This window comes from Solanum stenotomum, chromosome 12, assembly GCF_019186545.1.
Source record: "Solanum stenotomum isolate F172 chromosome 12, ASM1918654v1, whole genome shotgun sequence".
Lineage (NCBI taxonomy): Eukaryota > Viridiplantae > Streptophyta > Magnoliopsida > Solanales > Solanaceae > Solanum > Solanum stenotomum.
Window position 1 is genome coordinate 49,535,816 of NC_064293.1, and position 18,494 is coordinate 49,554,309.

The window sequence follows — 18,494 nt, forward strand, 5'->3', positions numbered from 1 at the left end:
CTTTATACAAATACAAATTATACATCGTATTTGTATAAAGCGAGAGAGAGATTGAATATACAAATACAAATGTTTTAACTTGATTCAATGTATACGAATTCAAATTGTATGCAGATATACAAATGCAATTATTGATACATATACATAGTAGTTAAATATATACAATTATCTAACTTATATACATATACAATTCACCTCTCTCCACTGTCTGCACTCTCTCGCTCACCTCTCTCATCCCTCTCCCAATCTCACTCGCCACTCTCCTCCCTATAACATGTAGCTACGAATCGTAATTAACAAATTATAGCTATGGAGCATAATTAAGCTTTTTTAAGTGACTATATATGAAAATTCCTCAATATTTAATTATATATTATAAAATATCCGAAAAATTGAAATGATATAATTTATTAAAAATAACCAATCGAATCATACTACTGACACTCCTATATTTTACGCAATTTGATCCATCGATTGGATAAAAAGGGGCAAATATTTATAAGTTCAAATGCAAAGAATGATTTGTCTTTTCCAATCCTTTTAAGTTTTTATGTATTTAAGTAAGGCTTTTATTTAAATTTTGTTTTTGCATTAATATTTGCTAGTAGCTAAAAGTCATAATATGCATGAAATACCGGCCATCTAAAAGTTTTTTTATTTTTTTTGTTTCTTTTTTTTGTGCGCACACAATCATTTTTTGGATCGTGATTTAATTTGGGTTTACTTTGTTTTTTTTTTTTTTTTACAAATTTATTCATTTTGGATATCTAATTATCTATCTTTAATACTTTTTCTACCTATCCATTATTTAAAAAGTCATTTAATATTTTAATTCTAATTTTCAAATATTAAATTAGTCTAATTCAATTTAGCTTTAAACAACATATATTTTGTATGATTTCATAAGTGGAATTTGAAAGAGTAGAATGTATATAGATCGTATTCCTACCTCCAGAAAGGAAAGAAATTGTTTTAAAAGACCTTGACTCAAGTAACTTGTATCTAAGAACATACAGGGAAAAAAAGAGATATAATGAATACTAGAAAAAGCATCACATAGCATGCACGAAAAAAGAAATAATAATAATTATAAAATAATGTGATAATAAAAAAATATGATATAACCATTAGCAATATAAATCACAGGAATATAAAACTACACAAAAACTACTAATACTACGAAATTAAGGAGAAATGAGTACCGAGCAGCAAACTATCACCAAGCCTGACTCGCACAAAAGTGAGACAATACCTAACTGTATATTAAACTTCTATCCTAATTCACAATTTTCATATCTTTTTGTCTAAGGTCATGTCTTCGATTAATTGAAAATGCGTCACATTCACTTTAATCACACTTCTTTAATATTTTCTTTGACTTACATCTATCCTTTTTGAACCCAACATCGTCAATCTTTCTCATGGGAACCAATATACCCAAATCATCTCAATCTTGTTTCACTTATCTCATCCTTCATAAAGTTACTCCTATCTTATTTTAACTATCTCGTTTTTAATTTTATCTCTTCAAATAGGTCCACACATTCACATCACCATCCTTATTTGATAACATGGAATTTCTCAACTGACCAATTACTCATACAACATTATCCACCAAATCATTCCATAAATTCTTAATCCAACAATATGTTCATACAACATAATTGATCTAACCATTACATAACAAAATTTGTTTTTTAAGTTTGAAGATTTCGTTGCATATTATATCTTGAGAAGTACTTTTTTCGTCAATTTTTAATTATCATGTTGCATTTTTTAAAAGGCAATTTGAGTAATTGTCAAAGTTAAATTAGATTACATTAATTTAATATTTTAAATAAAAAATTTACATATTCAAAAAACTATACCAAAAGTACTACAAATGGTAATTTTTTATCTGTCATAAGATGAAAAAATATTAATCAAAATTCATATAATTTGGCTCTAGAAAAGAAAATCATGGCATAATAATAAAAAATCGACGGGAAGGAATATGTTTTAATGGTGTGATTGAAGATTTTACCAAAAAAAGAGTATCACTGCAACTCGCCAACAAACGGCAAAAATGGCGAAGTCAGTAGTAATTCCTCGCATGTCTCTCATCTTCCTCCGCTCCAAATCCATCTCTTCATTCTCTCAGTCAGGCACCATCTTCTTTCCCTCAATGCTCAATTCCCTTTTGCTCAAATCCCATTCACTTCACTTTTTCTCTACAACTTCAACCCCATACCCACTTCAATACGAAATGATAATCTCCCGCCCTGCAAACCCACCTTCACCAACCCTAAAATCTCGCCAACAACGCTTCCTTCCCAATTCAAAACCTACTGATTCAGAACCCGAACCCGGTTCAGAACTTGGGTTCGACGATTGGGTCGACAGAAAATTGAATTCGAAATCTTCTTCTCCACAAGCGGAACCGGAGCCTGAAGAACCCAGTTCTGGTATTATGAAAATGGATAAAGGGAAAAGGAAATATTACAATAAGAGAAGGAAAAGAATGTTTGGTGGGTCGGATTCAGAGGATGAGAATAACAGGGACAAGGATAATGAGCTTGTTGAGTTGAAGCAGGAAGTTGTGGAGCTACCTACATTGCACAAGAAGGAAGAAGAGTTGTACTTTTATGACAATTTTGCTTATCCTTGGGAGAAGGATAAGCATTATAAGATGGTATATCAATTGGAGAAGAAGTTTTTTCCCGATCAGGGTTTTGATAAGGCTTTTCTTGATCCTGGGCAGTCGAATGAGAATGTAAAGAGGAGTAAAAAGAAATTGGAGAAGAAGGAAAATATAATAGAAAAAGATATTGATGGTGGGGATGGTAAAAGTTTGATCTTTTTTGAAGAGGAAGAAAAAAGTGTCAGCTCTGAAACTAAGGAGGAAGCTAAAGTTGATGTATCGGAAAAGAAAGTGGAAGAGTTCTTCAAGTGTTTGAAGAAAGTTCCAAATAAGGAAAATGGTGTTGCCAGTGCCGAGCCATTTCTAGCGACAAGGAGTACAGGGCTTCCTCCTAAATGGGATAGTCCGGGTGGGACGGTTGTATTAGTGAACAAACCAAAAGGTGAGTTTGAGCTCCTTATTGTTATAACACTTGGATTTATCTTGCAAAGTATGTTCATATTTTAGATGTTGATGTGATTCTGAAAGAATTAAAGTAAGAGTGTTAAGTTCTCATGTGAAGTCAATGTTAGGTGTTTTGAGTTTCTAATTGAACAAGAAGCATTACAAGTAGAGATTCAGAATGCAATGCTTGCTTGAGAAGTTTGAGTACATTTGGTTGTTTGATTTTTAAAATGGGGTGTACACTCAGGGAGTCTTAAAGTCAGAAATAAGTAAAACTTATTTGGGAGTGTACATTATGAATGCAGCCAGTGTTGGGTAATTAATGAAAACTGCTCAAGAAGGTCATTTGTTATTGTGTTGTGCATCAGAAAGCTCACTAAAGGACTTCTATGTTTAGGCAAAAATATATTCACATAAAAACAGAATTTAGTATCGAATACCATAAATATTATTTGTGAATTAGAATTACACTTGGTATGTTGTTGTTGTTGTAGTTGTCTTTTATGATCTAACATCGTAAAGCCAAACACAGATTTGGACGCTATTGCATTTGGGAAATTTTGTTATAAAAGCTTGGTTTTCTTCTTTGTTTTGTAACTCATAATCTGAATTGCGTTACAGGTTGGACTTCTTTTACTGTTTGTGGAAAGTTGCGCCGCCTAACAAAAGTGAAAAAGGTACATCTCTCCTAACCACAATCTAGGGGCTATTTGATATGGTCTCGGAGAAGCAGTATGCAAACTCGCTTTAAGTATATCTCAAGATAAACTTTTATGGTAATCTTTTGTATTTGAAGGTGCATCAGTATGTCAGTCTTAGGAATTGGAATGCAAGTTAAAAAATAATTTGGATGAGTGTTTTCACTTTAAAGCTTTGAGTCTGTACTTTGATTATATCCATGCTGATTAATAGAACTCTTACATTCAAAAGTAGGAGCTTGAATACAGTTTTGATTTTTGTCGGTAGATTTACTATTTTGATTTTCTTTGAAGATATCCATTCCTAATGCAAGATACTGTGAGATCTTAGAATTTTAACATGAGTATCAATTCCCCTTTTCAAGTTTTCTTTATTCTTTTTAGTGTTGGATGCTCCATTAGATCTAGTCTGCTAGCCTGAAGATTTTGTGCAGTAAAGTTAGAGCTGTGGAGTATGGGCTGAAGATGTTGGGGAGAGAAAAAAAGAGTATGTAGCAAATTTTGAGAGAATTAGAGTACACATCACAGCATTTTGTTACCTTCTCCCCCAAATTTTCATTTTAAATTAAAGACCTTCGAACAAACTTCCGTTTCTAAAAAAAATTGGGCCACTCTATCAGGAGGGGCAGGTGTTTATGTCTTATGTATTTGATTTGAGGGGTTTTTATGCTTATATTCACGTGGTTGGGGACATTTTTCACTTTCTACTAACTGAACTGAGGCATCTCATGCTTATCACCTTCTCCTTCAAATTAATCTTTTGCAGGTTGGCCATGCTGGAACACTTGATCCTATGGCAACTGGCTTATTGATTGTATGTGTTGGTAAATCTACGAAGATCGTTGATAGGTAATAAAGTTTTAGATGATTTAACAGAGGGATTCCTAAAATTTTGTGAGAGTTACCGATTTCTCCTAATTTCCCTCTTTGTCTTGAGAGAACTTATATCCATGTCTATGGAAAGTTATGAGATAAATCTTCCTGAAGTTGAATTGTTCTTGGCAGCTATCAGGGTATGATGAAGGGCTACAGTGGAATCTTCCGTTTGGGAGAAGCCACCTCTACCTGGGATGCAGATTCCCCGGTATTTATTTGTTTTTTTGAAGTTATAATTCTGCAGATAAATCTGGACCATGTGGCTTGTTTCACCCCCACGAAAGTCTCATCTAATCATCAGCAACACAAATTAAGATGGCAAGATGAGAAATTTTGTGATAGTCATCATGAATAAAGTCTACACACTCACACTAGTTGATGTTACATAAACAGGATCTAGTTATTTGTTTACCCCAGGTTTCATCTTACTTATGAAGTTTAGATTTTGTAATATTCAGGTAATTCAACGAGAGCCATGGGAGCATATCAAGGATGAGGACATAAAGAAAACGGCAGCATCCTTTTTTGGAGAGATATGGCAAGTCCCTCCGATGTTCTCAGCAATCAAAGTAAGTTAAATTTTGTTGCAGCACTTCTGATCCTCCAATTTTTTATTTTGCTGAATATAAATTGTTCCTCTGCATATTTTGATAATGTAGCAAATTATCATAGCACTTTCTTACCCTGGAGAGATGAAATTAGTGATACCAAATTAACACTTCCTCAACACAATTCATTCTTAGTATTTCCAACATGCTTAATTTTGTTGAAGTGATGTTGTTTATCAATCTCATGAAAAGAAAGTGTGTTGAATCAACTTCAGCTATATCTCAAGTCCATGTAATGCAGAGATTATTGCTGCTGATACTAACTGTGATTGGACATATGCTTAAATCGAAGAGTATTCTGATTCAGAAAATATAGGTGCTACTTCTGTAGTCTGTAATCGTTTGAGTGGTATTTTTATCTTTTTTTTTATAGGTTCTTAAGCTCTTCCAATTTTTGTCAGCTTCATCAGAACTTCTCTTGGGTGACCAAGGCATGAATGGGATTCAGTATAGTGTTTTACACTTCTACTTATTAGACTCCCATGTACTTATGATAGGTTGGTGGTGAAAAGATGTATGATAAAGCAAGAAGAGGAGAAAGCATCGAACTTGCACCGAGAAGGATTTCAATTTTCGAATTTGATGTGAAGCGGAGTTTAGATGACAGGTTATCTTGTTGAAATCTTCTTGTGCTAATCTTGTACCATATGGATGCTCAACTCTTGAAAACTCATATCTATGTGGGTAGTCAGTAGTGTGTGTGTGTGTATGAGTTAAAAGCTCTAGCCAAGGTTCTCTCAAAGTGTCTAACATTCCTTGGGTGCTCAGAAGTGTCTTACCATCCCTCTATACTGCATTGAATACTTTAGTGCTAGATGTACACTGAAGCATGTCTATATTTCAGACATACTTTCATGTGAAGCATGTTATATTCCATCCAGTTATTCTCGAGGGAAGCTGAGTATTTCTTGAAGCACTTGAATGTCTATATGTCAGACATTCTTTCATGTGAAGCAGAATAAGACATTTAGGACAGAAATGCTTATAATTTACACGCCTTGATGTGAGCAAGTACTTTTGTTGCTGAAGGTTGTCACTCCACTACAGTTGGCTTATCACTTTGTGAAATCATATTGAAGATACTTCTTTTCCCTTTTTTTCGAATTGGCAGACAGAATGTGATTTTCCGAGTAAGATGCTCAAAAGGTACCTATGTCCGATCACTTTGTGCAGACTTCGGGAAAGCTCTTGGCAGGTACCATATAAAGATAATATTTAATACTTAAAAAGGTTCTCCTTTTGTGATGGATGATGAGAAATGACAAATCTTTGGGTGATGCATAATTTCTTTTTAATTCTTAATTTTCTTATAAGTGGATTCAAACCCAAGCTGAAATTTTTACTTGCAGTTGTGCTCACTTGACAGCTCTGCGACGAGATTCAATTGGTAAGACACTGTTATTTTGAATTTGATTATTTATAGCAAGTCCTGAAAGTCTTGCTTGTCTTGTTTACATCTGAAAATAGTTGCGGAAGGGGTTCCCTTTATCTAGAACATCAAGAGATACGAGAGGTCTGCATTGCTGTGAGCAGATCGTATAACAATGCTATTGTAGTATTAGAGAATGTTGCCTGAATCTTGCACCTAATAACATGGCAGAGAACACCATATCTGCCTTTTATCTGAAGCAGTCTTGAATTCCACAAGCCGAATCAATCCTAATTCCTTCAAGTACTTGTTCAGTAGCTAATTGTGCTCTCTTTACCTCTCACAGGAGAGTATACAGCGGATGATGCTTGGGAATTTCAAGAATTGGAAGAGGCAATCACCAAAGGATATTTGTAAGATTCTTTTTTAGATTACATGGGCAGAGTTATCCAGTACATGTGCTGGTGAGAAGCTGCAGGTATCAGCGGAAAAGTAGATGCCCACAAGCTGGCCTGGACACCACCATTACAGAAGAAACAGTTCTTGGAAAATCCACATTTTTGGTGGCAATTGGAGATCTATACATATTTATGTTCTGTCTAGCTACCTCAACAAAGAGTTAATAGTATTTTCACCGTCTCCACATTACCTCTTTCCTTGGCCCCCAATTTTGCTTCGTTTCTGGGCGAAAGTGGTGTTGGAACCTTTTATAACATATAGATTAGGATGAGTTGTAATAATATATCTTTGTATTTCAAGAAATGCTGGTATCAATTAGATTTGTTAATGTTACAATCTTTACTATGGCACCTTTCAAAGTATCAAGTGCCGCGGAAAATAGATATTTTTATCTGTTATCAGATCAATTCTGTTAACTCAAAGCAACCATAGAACACAAAACAAAAGATGAATTATATTAATATAAGGAGAATACATATATTTCTTTCTACCCACACTTGGAACTCTAAACAAGTAGTATTAGATATTTGCACACAAAAGAAGTCGGAAATTCTACAAGCATTCTAAATTAGTGAGTCACCTAATTAGTTGTGGAATTAGGGGGATCCATTCCCATTGCCTTGTAATAGGCCATCTCTGCAGTAGCCATGCGATCCTGAAACAGTGTCCATTCTCTCCGACACCTTTCTCTTACCTGAGACAAAACAAATGCTGGACTTAGACATATAATCAGAGATCAACACACTCTGATTACTCAAAAACACTTGCAGAATCATAGGAAGTATGGGTTTGAGTTCACATACGTTAACAGAGATCTTGTGTGATATAATGAAAAGAACAAGCATCTTAAATTTCATCTACCAGCACAAAAGTTTGAACGTGGTTTGACATATTCATAATGCAAATTCAAAATGTGACCATTAGTTCTTTCAATTCATTTTTTCCTTAATCATCTGTCATTCATGGTCAAATTTCACCATACATGAAAATGAAATATAGCTAACATACCCCTTCCCATGGTGCCTTGCCATTCTCCGATTTACCCTGTAGAAATAAGAAAAGAAGATAATCATTATAGCCAACATTTATGCTAGTCTGATATACTCCAATTACATCTGAAAGTTGGATATACCTGGCTTCCAAGAGATGGAACAGTTTGATGTACAATCCACTGAGCATCTACAACTCCTATCTTTTCATGAGCGGGCTGCTCATCAAAAGTAACTATTAGGAAAAAGGTCATTTCAAATGGAACATATGGGAATTTTTATGCACAGCACAACTACTAACCTCCACACATCTCCTAAGCGCAAAATCAAGGCCCCATCCATGGACCAAGTCATTCTGCAATAAAGAATCAATATTGCTTTTCATTTTACTCTACATTTCTTTCTTTGCTGGCTCTACTTTGAAGTTTGTGGGAGAGGGGCCAAGGGTGGGGCGGGAGCCTTGGGGGAAGCTGTTGCAATGAATGGAAAAACATGAAAGATCTTTAATAATTGATACCTGGATCATATGCCAAACACACCGCCACGCCTCTCGAGAGAAAACCGGTGCCATGATCTCAACAAATCTGATTGCAAACAAAATAATAGTCAACATAGACACCAACCCTCCTTTTTCATTTTTGATAAATAATACTGAGACACAAACATTAAGTGACAAGAGTTATTATTGGTAAATATCAAGCATTACATACGCTGCACAAGGTGGCAAATGTGGATCAGTGCACCAGCCTGGCCTTTCCTCTGTTTCCCTATTAGCAGAAGCAATAAACTGTATATGAGATCAAGCTTGGTGTACATGATATGCTTTAATCAAAGCAGTTGTAGATACAGTTAAAGTACTGCATTCCCTACTTGTGAACTTCAGTGTCATTTCTCCCTTTTGTCATCTGCCATGTCAACCCACTGTTTGGTTCTAAACCAGGCTGTGAAATATCCAAACCATGTTTCATCACCAACTTTATATATCTGCAGTTGCATAAAGCCTCAAGACTCCACATAATTCAATATATTTGTTAATTCACATGCCTCTAATAATAATCACTTACTCCTCCGCGTTAAAATTTTCAAGCCCCAAGTCTTCATCCCAGATGAATATATAGTCATACGGTGCTACAATGTCAGGATGTAGAAAACGTTTTGCATACCACCTTTCAAAAAAATGAATAAACACTGCACTTACATATCCATCAAAATATGTTGAAGAATTGAGGATAGAAAGAATTTGCAAGAAGGTTACCATTTAGTCTGTTTTGGTGTACTGACATGGATAGCCCGCGATGACCACTCAAGGTCATCCCATTCAGTTGTTCGGCCGTCATAGTGAAACAGCATAATGGTAAAGTTCTCTGAAAACTGTTTACAATACAAGAATAAGAATGTAAAGATACAAAAGTAAAATTTTGGACTTGAATATTCCTAAGTTGGCAGCATACCCACCCTTAACCTACATTTTCTTTCTATATGTTCCATTTTGAAATGTAAATCATGAGTGGCAAACAATCCAACTTAGCGATCATGCAACAACCAATAGTGGGCCTTGACAATAACAGAAAAGCTTTAAAACTTTCAAAGAAAAAAGAAACCAAGACTTGGATGGGTAGCAAGAGCCAATACTGGGCAATAGTAAAATGAGACCTCTGTGTGTGGTGCTAGCCACCCTACAATGAGTGCCTGTCTCTGGTAATTCTAATTCTGTAATGAGATTAAATGTGGGATTGGCAATAAGATTGATTCTTAATGATTTGCAGAGATTCATCAATAAATTTACATACATGTTACAGGAACTAAGGAAAACATTATAGATAAGAACAGCCAAGGTATTGCACATAAAACAAAGCAAGACTTATGCGCAAAAAAAGAGAAAAATTAGTTACGCTTATGGTCCTTATACATGAACAAAATAACCCCCCAAAAGGACAGAGCAGTGCTCAAAAGAGTGACTTCAAGGAAAATGAGATAGAGAGACTCGAGCACAACCTTTTTCACTGCTGCATCAATGTTACTCTTCTGCTTGAGGCCAACTGTGAAGGTCACAAGGTACCTTGGCTTGATGATCAAGTCCTGCATACCAATTAATGGAGCTGATTATGCTAGAGGGACATCATACACAATCATTATGTTTTCTCATCCCAAAAATAAAGGTAAGGAAAGGAGAGAGAGACATGGACATCGTTCACTTTTAACACACAATGACATTCTAAAATCACATTTTAGCTGCCCTTGAACTGGTTCTCACCAAATCATTATAGAATGTTTGTTTGAGCACTAGAAACCAGAAGAATGCAAGTATGTATCTATCAGTCCACTTCAGCAGTTCCTTCAATATATCTTATTCAGATACTCTTTCCCTATCCATCTAACATGTGTCTGATATGAACACCCTCCTTCCAATTTTGCTTGTATGAAAACCGTCCCTCCAATTCACATAATGCCATGGATGATTTTTTTTGCATTTTAAGCCACAAATAATGCCATCAATTCACATAACATGAGCAAGTAAATGTAGACAAGTAATAAGAAGAATCAATAGAGTACTTCAATAGGCATACATGCAGAAATGACAGACCTCACTTGGCAGGCCCCACAGCCTTCGAGTATAAAGATCAGACTCAGAAGCTACAATACCCGGGGGTAGCCTCTCGGCGCCTCTGGGATTTGATGGAACCCAAATCTGCAAGATTTCCCCAAATAGCATAAAGATCAAACATCAATTGGTATACAAACTTCCAAAAGATGGAATCATGGAAGTGCAATCTTATAGGATTATCTACTATAACAAACAGTAACAAGTAACAAGAAGCTGATGGAGCCTATAGGAGTGACAAGTAAAATACCTTCGGGGTCTTATTCTTGTGTAAACTGCCAACGCGATCCTTCAAGGACTTCAAAACATTTAATAGAGCTTGAGTTGAGAGGCCCGACTTTTCCATGTCAGGTGGATCAATCGATGGGATAAGATTAGTAGGTAAGGGCAGCTGCAAAGTTGAAATCCACAAGCACATTACCTTATTAGCTCTTATTCAACTGAGACTTAAAAATAAAATGTCCCCATTAAATATGTTTATATCAAGATCAAAATCAGAAGTAGCTCCCCTTGCCTTGGACAATGAAATTGTAGGAAAGGTTACACCTAGGAAAAACCCGAATACAACTCCAATAAAAGTAGTCACAAAAAGCCTCATCTTTTCATTCCGTCTTCTCGAGTTTGAGCTGTGGAAATTCAGCAGTAAATAAATAAATGGATCAACCAATCAATTACGCCTCAATCCCAAACCAGTTGGAATGCTTATATGAATAAATTTGTGTCAAATTAAGAACCTGCGTTTCATAGGCGTCCCCATCTTAGTCACAAGCTCACAATCCTTTCCAGAATCAGAAAAGGACTAACATCTGCTTAGCCCAAATATGAGTTGGGAGATTCCTAAAACCAGAAAGCAAAAAAAGGATCAGTACTTTGCAATTACTAAACACTTAGAGTAAAGTTCCCATTTTTCCATTCATTATATCTCAAAGATTTACTAATTACTACTTAACTTGGTCTATACAAGTAAGTCAAATATTAGTAAAAGACAAATAATTGCAATCTTGGACAAACAGTATTCAAATATTAGCCTAAAAAAGAAGCAGAAAATTTTCTGAAATGTTGTAAAAAGTAAAAACATATATATCTGAAGAGAGAGAAGTTGAAATCTTGAATCTTGAATCGAACCTGAAGTTGAAGTTGCTGATCTGAAAGATTAGGAAAGTAAGAATCTATGCTTCACCAAAATCAAAATTTGGAATGTTGTAAAGTTTTCAATGTTTCATCGGAATCTTTAATATAGGAAAATATCCAACCTTGGAATCGTCAAAAGGATATGTATACTTTGTCGAGATGTCGTTGCAAGTAAACTCAAAATCCAAACACATGAAGACCAGTCCTCTTCCCTTTTCACTATTTTTTTTTTTTATGTATTTAATGGGTAATGTTAAATAACTACTATTTGATTTTGAAATAAAAAGTCCTTATGGTAAACAGATAATAAAAATGGATATTGATATTAACAGGACCGACAGATGGAAACTCACTTCATGAAGTGAACATAAATCTTGAATATGCAGATTCAATTATTTTTTTTATTCGTATATATGCTAGTAGTGGAAAAAAATTAATTTAATAGATACAGAATTAATTTCATCAAGAAAACAAGAAAATACAAAAAGAAATTATCAAGAAAAAATTATGTTGTCACTTTAATGTCGATATATAACTTTGGAGAGGGCTTAAAGAAAAAAATGTCATGTAAATTGAAATAGTATCAATCTTAATTTTTAAGAATTTATCTAAATATTTACTCTATTAAGTTACCTGAAATTTATTTATTAGTAACTTCTATAATAATGAATTTGTAACTTTAAAAATAAAATATTTATCTGCTACCACAAAAAGGTAAATTTATAGAATCATGAGTTGATATTAGTTAAACTCTAATAAAATAATTAATTACTAACTATATTGTTACAACTCAGAGAACATGGGATTTGGCTTTTCGGTTTGAATTTATGTGGCAACAGATTTGGAAAGTTTCGTTTACGCCAAAAGCAAAATTAGCAACGGATCCATATATTAATCATGTATAATTTTGTCTAATTAACTATATTTAAAATTGTTAAATCCACACCTTGTTGTATGCATCAAACAAGAGTAGAATAAAAAGGTTAGCTAAAACAACAAAATTAGAGAATCAAAGAAGGTAATAGTAATTACCTTGTTATTTTATTCACTATTTTTAGACGGTTACAAAGGAAGAAATGATCACTTATGGTCTTCGCTATTTTTAGATGATTACAAAGGAAGAAATGATCACTTACAAATTAAATAAAATAATATGATATTTTCATATTTTTTACATGTAAAAAACATAAAAATCTCCTATAAAAATGACATAAAATTAAAAACAAATATATAAAGATTTACAAAATTAAATCTCCCGTTACAAAATCATTATTGCATGATAATGTACTTTCAACAGCTCACTCAATTGTATATAGTATATTGTCCAGCAATAGATTGCACCTGTACAGACAAATTTAGAAGACAATGGTTAAATAATACCTACTATAGTTTATTTAGAGACAAGGGTAACAATAACATATTTAGCGTAATTTTTTTTTTGATGACAAGGGAAACTCGCAGTCGCTACCCTTTGGGTGCGCGCACACAAGGTAAAACCCTTGCTCCTATACAATAGCTCGCAAACCACATAGGAGAGGTAACCTGCACTAGACAAGCCCGGTGCGACGAGCTCGACCCAGAAGGCAAACCCCTTGATTTCGTTGGCAAGGGGTTTCGAACTTGAGACCTCCAACATGAAAGTCCCAAGCCCAAATCACTGGGCCACCTCGGGTATATTTAGGCATACCTTGTCCCTATCTCATGGTTATTAAGTGCAAGTGATTTTCAACCCCAATAATACCAAACATTATTGACTATTCATCAAGAGAGATTACCATTAAATATTTTATAACACAAAGGTCAAATTGACATCAACTAAGAAAGCATACAACATTGGAGACAAATTGTCTAAACTCAGACGGCAGAAATGCCAGAAAATGCATGAGGAAGAAACAAATGGAGAGCAACAGATGAAACAAAAAAAATAATGTCCTAAACTTGTTTTTCTTACATCAAATATTGCACCAAGTGATTAGGATGATAAGAATAATGAAATAGTACTTTTAACAAAACAAACAAACAAAAAACCTCTCTTGTAAGTTAGTCGACAGATAATTGTTAACTTACTTGCATGACAGGGCAAAAAATATTCAGAAAATCAGATTACTTGTAGGTAAATCTATATGATTGGTAACTAACTAGTACTAATGATGGTGTAAAAAAATGTAAGTATATAACTTAAATTAAAAAAGAAGTGTTGACATCCTAATCATATGGCATTTTACCTAATGAGATGTAGAATTAGGGGGATCAATTCCCTTTGTCTTGTAGTAATAATCTTTCTCTGCACCAGCCATACGCTCCTTGAACATTGCCCATTCTCTCTTACACCTTTCTCTTACCTATAAGCCAGAATGAAAACTGAACTTACACAATATAATCAATGATCAGCATTTTCTTTGTAACAGAATCAAGAAAACACTTCTTCGATTAAATGTGTGAGATGGAAATTTCATGGAGAAGGTTTCTCCAAATAATGCATCATCAGGAAGTTCAGATAGAACAATCAATATTGTGTGATACAATCAAAAGGACAAGCATAACTTTGTTCATGAACCCAAATGATTTGAACTCAATCTACAAGTTCATTTTGCAAATTCAAAATGTGATTATATTGTTTTTTGGTTAATATTTCATATTTCTCAAATTTCAATTTAGTGGAGGATCAGATATTGCGGCATACCCCTTCCCATGGTGCTTTGCCCTTCTCTGCTTGTCCCTGTTGAAAGAAGCTAACCATTACTTCCAAACTTATAACCTAGTAGGATTAAAAAAAGGCTGAAACGGGGATATACCTGGTTCCCGAGTGAAGGGACAGTTTGATGAACAATCCACTGAGAATCTACCACTCCTATCTTTTCGTGGGCTGGCTGCTCATCCAAAAGCATTATTAAGATAAGGCCAGTTGAATAAGAATACAGGAGAATTTTACACCACTGCATAAGGTGGATTACTTACTTCCACACATTTCCTGAGAGCTAAATCGAGACCCCATCCATGGACCAAATCATTCTGCAATAACAAATAACAACTCATATTTGCATTCACGAAATGGTTACTTATCCTCCAACCCTGCCTCCTCTTATGTGCAATATTCATTTTCATTTTTCTCTATATTTCCCACTTTTGCAGGGTTGTTTTTCCAGATTATAGAAGGGGTCTGAAGGGGGAGGGGGTCAGCTGCAATAAATGTCAAAAAAGATGGAACAATGTTTATACCTGGATCATATACCAAACACACCGCCATGCATCTCTAGAGAAAACAGGTGCCATGATCTCCACAAATCTGGATGCAGATGACAAAAAGAAAAACTACTGATGCCAACCATCAAGCGAGAAGGTAGTTCATAGAAAAAGTATCACGCATTAACATACCCTGAACATGGTGGCAAGTGCGGATCAGTGCACCAGCCAGGTCTTTCCTCTGTTTCCCTGCAAGCACAAACAATAGACTGCATATGAGATCAGTGCTATGTGTGCATGGGATGCTTTAGTCTGCAGTTATAGATAGTAATGCAAGTGACCCTACTTGTGGACGTCAGTGTCATTTCGTCTTTTTGTCATCCGCCATGACAACTCACTATTTGATGCTACACCAGGCTGTGAGATATCCAACCCATGTTGCTTTACCAACTTTATATATCTGAAGTTGCAATTGTAATAAAACATTAGAGTTCATAAAATTCAACATATCTGATTCACAAGAATGTGTGAAAAATCATTCGTACTCCTCTGCATCAAAATTCTCAAGCCCCAAGTCTTCATCCCAGATAAATATATAGTCATAGGGTGCTACAATATCCGGATGCAGAAAGCGTTTTGCATACCACCTTTCAACACAATGAAAAAACTTTTACAAATGCACCAAAATGTACTGAAACATTTAAGAACAAAGGAAGTTAAAACAGTTACCATTTAGTTTGCTTTCGTGTACTAACATGGATAGCCCGCTTTGACCACTCAAGGTCATCCCATTCACTTGTTTGACCATCATAGTGAAACAACATGAAGGTAAAATTCTCTGAAAACTGTTAAAGATGCAACTGTAAGCATGCACAGCCACAAGAGATGAAGGTATGTTTAGTCTGTGGACAAAATTATGGGAAACTATAATCCCACTGAGGAACATGCTGGGACTATTGCAGGAAGTGTCTTATTTAGGGGCACATACAGGATATAATCAAAGGAAAGAGACATTACAACTATTGAAAATATCAATAATCACGAGCGAAGTTAAGTGTACACAAATCAAGCAACATAAACTCCATAAGAGAAAAAGATGATATAACATCTTTTTGGTGAAGATAAAGAAACACTAAACAAGGTTTTGTTGGTTACTTGTATCTACAAACATGCAAACAAATTTTGTATCTATCAAAATAGCTAATGCTTAGTTGAGCATTAAAAACCAAATATTTTGTTGCTTTTATTCATTGTACTGAAGTAAAATTGAATAGAAAATAGTCAAACAATCAACTCAAAAAACAAATACTAGAAAATGGAAAATCTCAACATTTCCTGTTGTCAAAAGATCAAATGTTCCCAAAAACTTTTTGCCTTCCACAACTTGTTATTTTTCTGTCCCATTTAAGAATTCTGAGTAAAGTTTTGAATCTCCAACATCACTTTTCTAAAGCATTCGGAAACCTAAAACATGATTGCAGTTGCAGGCAAAAGCTATATGTTAAGATATGTTGCAGACAAAACTTAGGTTAGGGCTTATCTCGTCCCTTATTCACAATTAAATGATCCCCTGGAAGGACAGGGCTCAAAGGAGTGAATAGAGGGAAATAGAGATAGAGAACGGTTGAACCTAACCTTTTTCACTGCCGCGTCTATGTTATTTTTCTGCTCGTAGCCAACTGTAAAGCAAACAAGATACCTAGGTTTGATAATCAAGTCCTGCAGATCAATTGATGAAACAGACTCAGATAGAGTGATATAATGTGTAGTCATTATGTTTCTCTATCCTAAAAAAAAAGGAAAGCAAGTGAGAGAGAAGCATCATTGAGGGTGTTAACTCATAATTGTATACTAAAAATCATGTTTCAGCTGGCTATACACTATTCTCGCCAGTCATCAGTCATCACAGTGGATTATAGAAAGTTCAATGTCGAAAACTATATTGACAGCTAAGGCATAATGTTTCTTCAAAGCCCAACAAAATCAGGAGGAGGCAAGCATGTAAATATCCCACTTCAGCAAGTACGTTACTTCCAATCAGACTTTCTTGGTCTCCTATTCATCCAAAAATCTTTAAGCAAACTACTTTAAAGATTGTTAGTAAGGCAATAAAGTTAAAAGGGTGTATCACAAGCAATTATTAGTTTTATATGAACTCCATGCAATTTCTTTGACTTATAAACTATTCGTGACAACCAATATCCCCGAAATCCACTTCAAGATATGTTAGTATGTGAACTGAGCATGTCATTATTTATGGAAAGAAGCCCTTTTGCTAATGTGTTAACACATGAATCATTTTCTTGCATTCTAAACCTCCCCCTGAAATCAACTTCAAGGTATGTTAGTACCATGAACTGAGCATATCATTTATGTAAAAGGCCTTTTTATCAATGTGTTAAAACATGGATGTTTCCTTTGAATTCTAAACCCCACTCTATTGACTACTTTAGATAGGGATCAAGGCTGAAAACACACAGACCTCACGGGGTAGGCCCCACAACCTTCGAGCATAAAGATCAGACTCAGATGCAACGATATCCGCTGGTAGCCTCTCAGCACCTCGAGGGTTTGATGGAACCCAAATCTGCAATATTTGTGCAAATAGCATAAGTTCTGAAAGGCGGTATAAATTTCCAAAAGACTTAGTACAATCTTATCTCTATATAACTAAAGTTGACCCTCAATATCTGAATGTAATAATAAAATGGAAACAAAAAAATTGTAGCACCAAAGTCTCAAGAGAAGCTGGTTGGAGCCTATATAAGCGGCAAATCTTATTACCTTTGTGTCGGAATGCTTGTGGCCGTGTGAATGGCCTTTGTATTTCTTAAGGGAAGACAAGACATTTAATAGATCTTGCGCTGAGAGGCCTGAATACTTCTCCTCAATGTAAGTGAGATTAATTAACCCAAAAAGATTAGAAGGTAAGTTCAGCTGCAATATTGAAATACACAAGCAGATCATCTTATCAGCTCTTATACAAAAATGAGGCATTAAATCAGGGGAGCACTTAGCAGTGAGTGTTTTTCGCATATGTGTGTGTGCATTTGCTCTTCAAATACAGTAAGAATTCAGAACAGACATTGATTCTACATCTTAAAGATCCACCCCGATTAAATATTTATGTATCTTATTAAATTCAAAAGCCAAAGTAACTTCCTTGCCTTGGTCAATGACAGTGTAGGAAACGATACGCCTAAGAAAATACCAATCACAACTCCGACAATGGTTGTCACAAGAAGCCTCATCATTTCATTTCCTCTTCTGCTGTTTGAGCTGTCACAGAAGGTCTAAGTTAAAAACTAAATATTCTCTCCATAAAAGGACCCATAAATCACTTTAAAACTAAAAACCTGCGCGTAGGTGAACCCATTCCCCTCGGAGCAGTTTCAGAATCACAAAAAGGAGAAGCCGCAAAGAGTTGACTTCAGTGATCCATAACAGAAATGCCAAAATGGTCAACCCTAAAACATCAAAATGATTCCTGTACAGTTACAAATCAATTTCAGTTC

At 34.9% G+C, this 18,494-nt stretch overlaps 3 protein-coding genes across 4 annotated transcripts; 1 reads left to right on the top strand and 2 right to left on the bottom strand.

Annotated features, from left to right (window-relative positions):
* Window positions 1-2,029: 2,029 nt before the first annotated feature.
* LOC125846609 (uncharacterized) lies at window positions 2,030-7,399 on the top strand. Its single transcript, XM_049526162.1, has 9 exons — window positions 2,030-3,062; window positions 3,686-3,741; window positions 4,529-4,611; window positions 4,768-4,846; window positions 5,097-5,207; window positions 5,744-5,853; window positions 6,358-6,441; window positions 6,596-6,633; window positions 6,962-7,399. The coding sequence occupies exons 1-9, from the start codon at window positions 2,066-2,068 to the stop codon at window positions 7,030-7,032; spliced, it is 1,629 nt and encodes a 542-aa protein (XP_049382119.1). The 5' UTR covers window positions 2,030-2,065; the 3' UTR covers window positions 7,033-7,399.
* A 106-nt stretch (window positions 7,400-7,505) lies between these two features.
* On the bottom strand, window positions 7,506-12,033 carry LOC125846610 (uncharacterized). Of its 2 annotated transcripts, none has more exons than XM_049526163.1 (15): window positions 11,791-12,033; window positions 11,400-11,502; window positions 11,180-11,291; window positions 10,916-11,056; window positions 10,648-10,752; window positions 10,059-10,142; window positions 9,319-9,434; window positions 9,128-9,229; window positions 8,934-9,047; window positions 8,774-8,830; window positions 8,581-8,647; window positions 8,365-8,418; window positions 8,207-8,281; window positions 8,083-8,118; window positions 7,506-7,768 (listed from the first exon to the last, which is right to left on the bottom strand). In XM_049526163.1, the coding sequence occupies exons 2-15, from the start codon at window positions 11,420-11,422 to the stop codon at window positions 7,655-7,657; spliced, it is 1,200 nt and encodes a 399-aa protein (XP_049382120.1). In that variant the 5' UTR covers window positions 11,423-11,502; window positions 11,791-12,033; the 3' UTR covers window positions 7,506-7,654. The 2 variants fall into 2 exon arrangements, with proteins under 2 accessions (XP_049382120.1, XP_049382121.1); XM_049526164.1 differs by having other exon boundaries at window positions 11,919-12,015.
* A 1,005-nt stretch (window positions 12,034-13,038) lies between these two features.
* On the bottom strand, window positions 13,039-18,423 carry LOC125847923 (uncharacterized). Its single transcript, XM_049527646.1, has 15 exons — window positions 18,336-18,423; window positions 18,147-18,258; window positions 17,764-17,916; window positions 17,462-17,566; window positions 16,615-16,698; window positions 15,709-15,824; window positions 15,525-15,626; window positions 15,326-15,439; window positions 15,172-15,228; window positions 15,016-15,082; window positions 14,755-14,808; window positions 14,592-14,666; window positions 14,480-14,515; window positions 14,022-14,138; window positions 13,039-13,137 (listed from the first exon to the last, which is right to left on the bottom strand). The coding sequence occupies exons 1-14, from the start codon at window positions 18,353-18,355 to the stop codon at window positions 14,022-14,024; spliced, it is 1,212 nt and encodes a 403-aa protein (XP_049383603.1). The 5' UTR covers window positions 18,356-18,423; the 3' UTR covers window positions 13,039-13,137.
* Window positions 18,424-18,494: the final 71 nt, after the last annotated feature.

Bases quoted from the DNA above. Each gene is read 5' to 3' on its own strand.
- LOC125846610 (XM_049526163.1), bottom strand. From the start codon at position 11,422: ATGGGGACGCCTATGAAACGCAG. The intron at 10,753-10,915 runs GTATTTTACTTG...GAAATCTTGCAG, and splicing joins ACAAGAATAAGACCCCGAAG to ATTTGGGTTCCATCAAATCC. The intron at 10,143-10,647 runs GTCTGTCATTTC...ATTGGTATGCAG, and splicing joins TGTGGGGCCTGCCAAGTGAG to GACTTGATCATCAAGCCAAG.
- LOC125847923 (XM_049527646.1), bottom strand. From the start codon at position 18,355: ATGGGTTCACCTACGCGCAG. The intron at 15,627-15,708 runs GTAACTGTTTTA...TTGTGTTGAAAG, and splicing joins ACACGAAAGCAAACTAAATG to GTGGTATGCAAAACGCTTTC. The intron at 14,516-14,591 runs GTATATCCCCGT...TTCTTTCAACAG, and splicing joins TCCCTTCACTCGGGAACCAG to GGACAAGCAGAGAAGGGCAA.
- LOC125846609 (XM_049526162.1), top strand. From the start codon at position 2,066: ATGGCGAAGTCAGTAGTAATTCCTCGCATGTCTCTCATCTTCCTCCGC. The intron at 3,063-3,685 runs GTGAGTTTGAGC...ATTGCGTTACAG, and splicing joins ATTAGTGAACAAACCAAAAG to GTTGGACTTCTTTTACTGTT. The intron at 5,208-5,743 runs GTAAGTTAAATT...TACTTATGATAG, and splicing joins CGATGTTCTCAGCAATCAAA to GTTGGTGGTGAAAAGATGTA.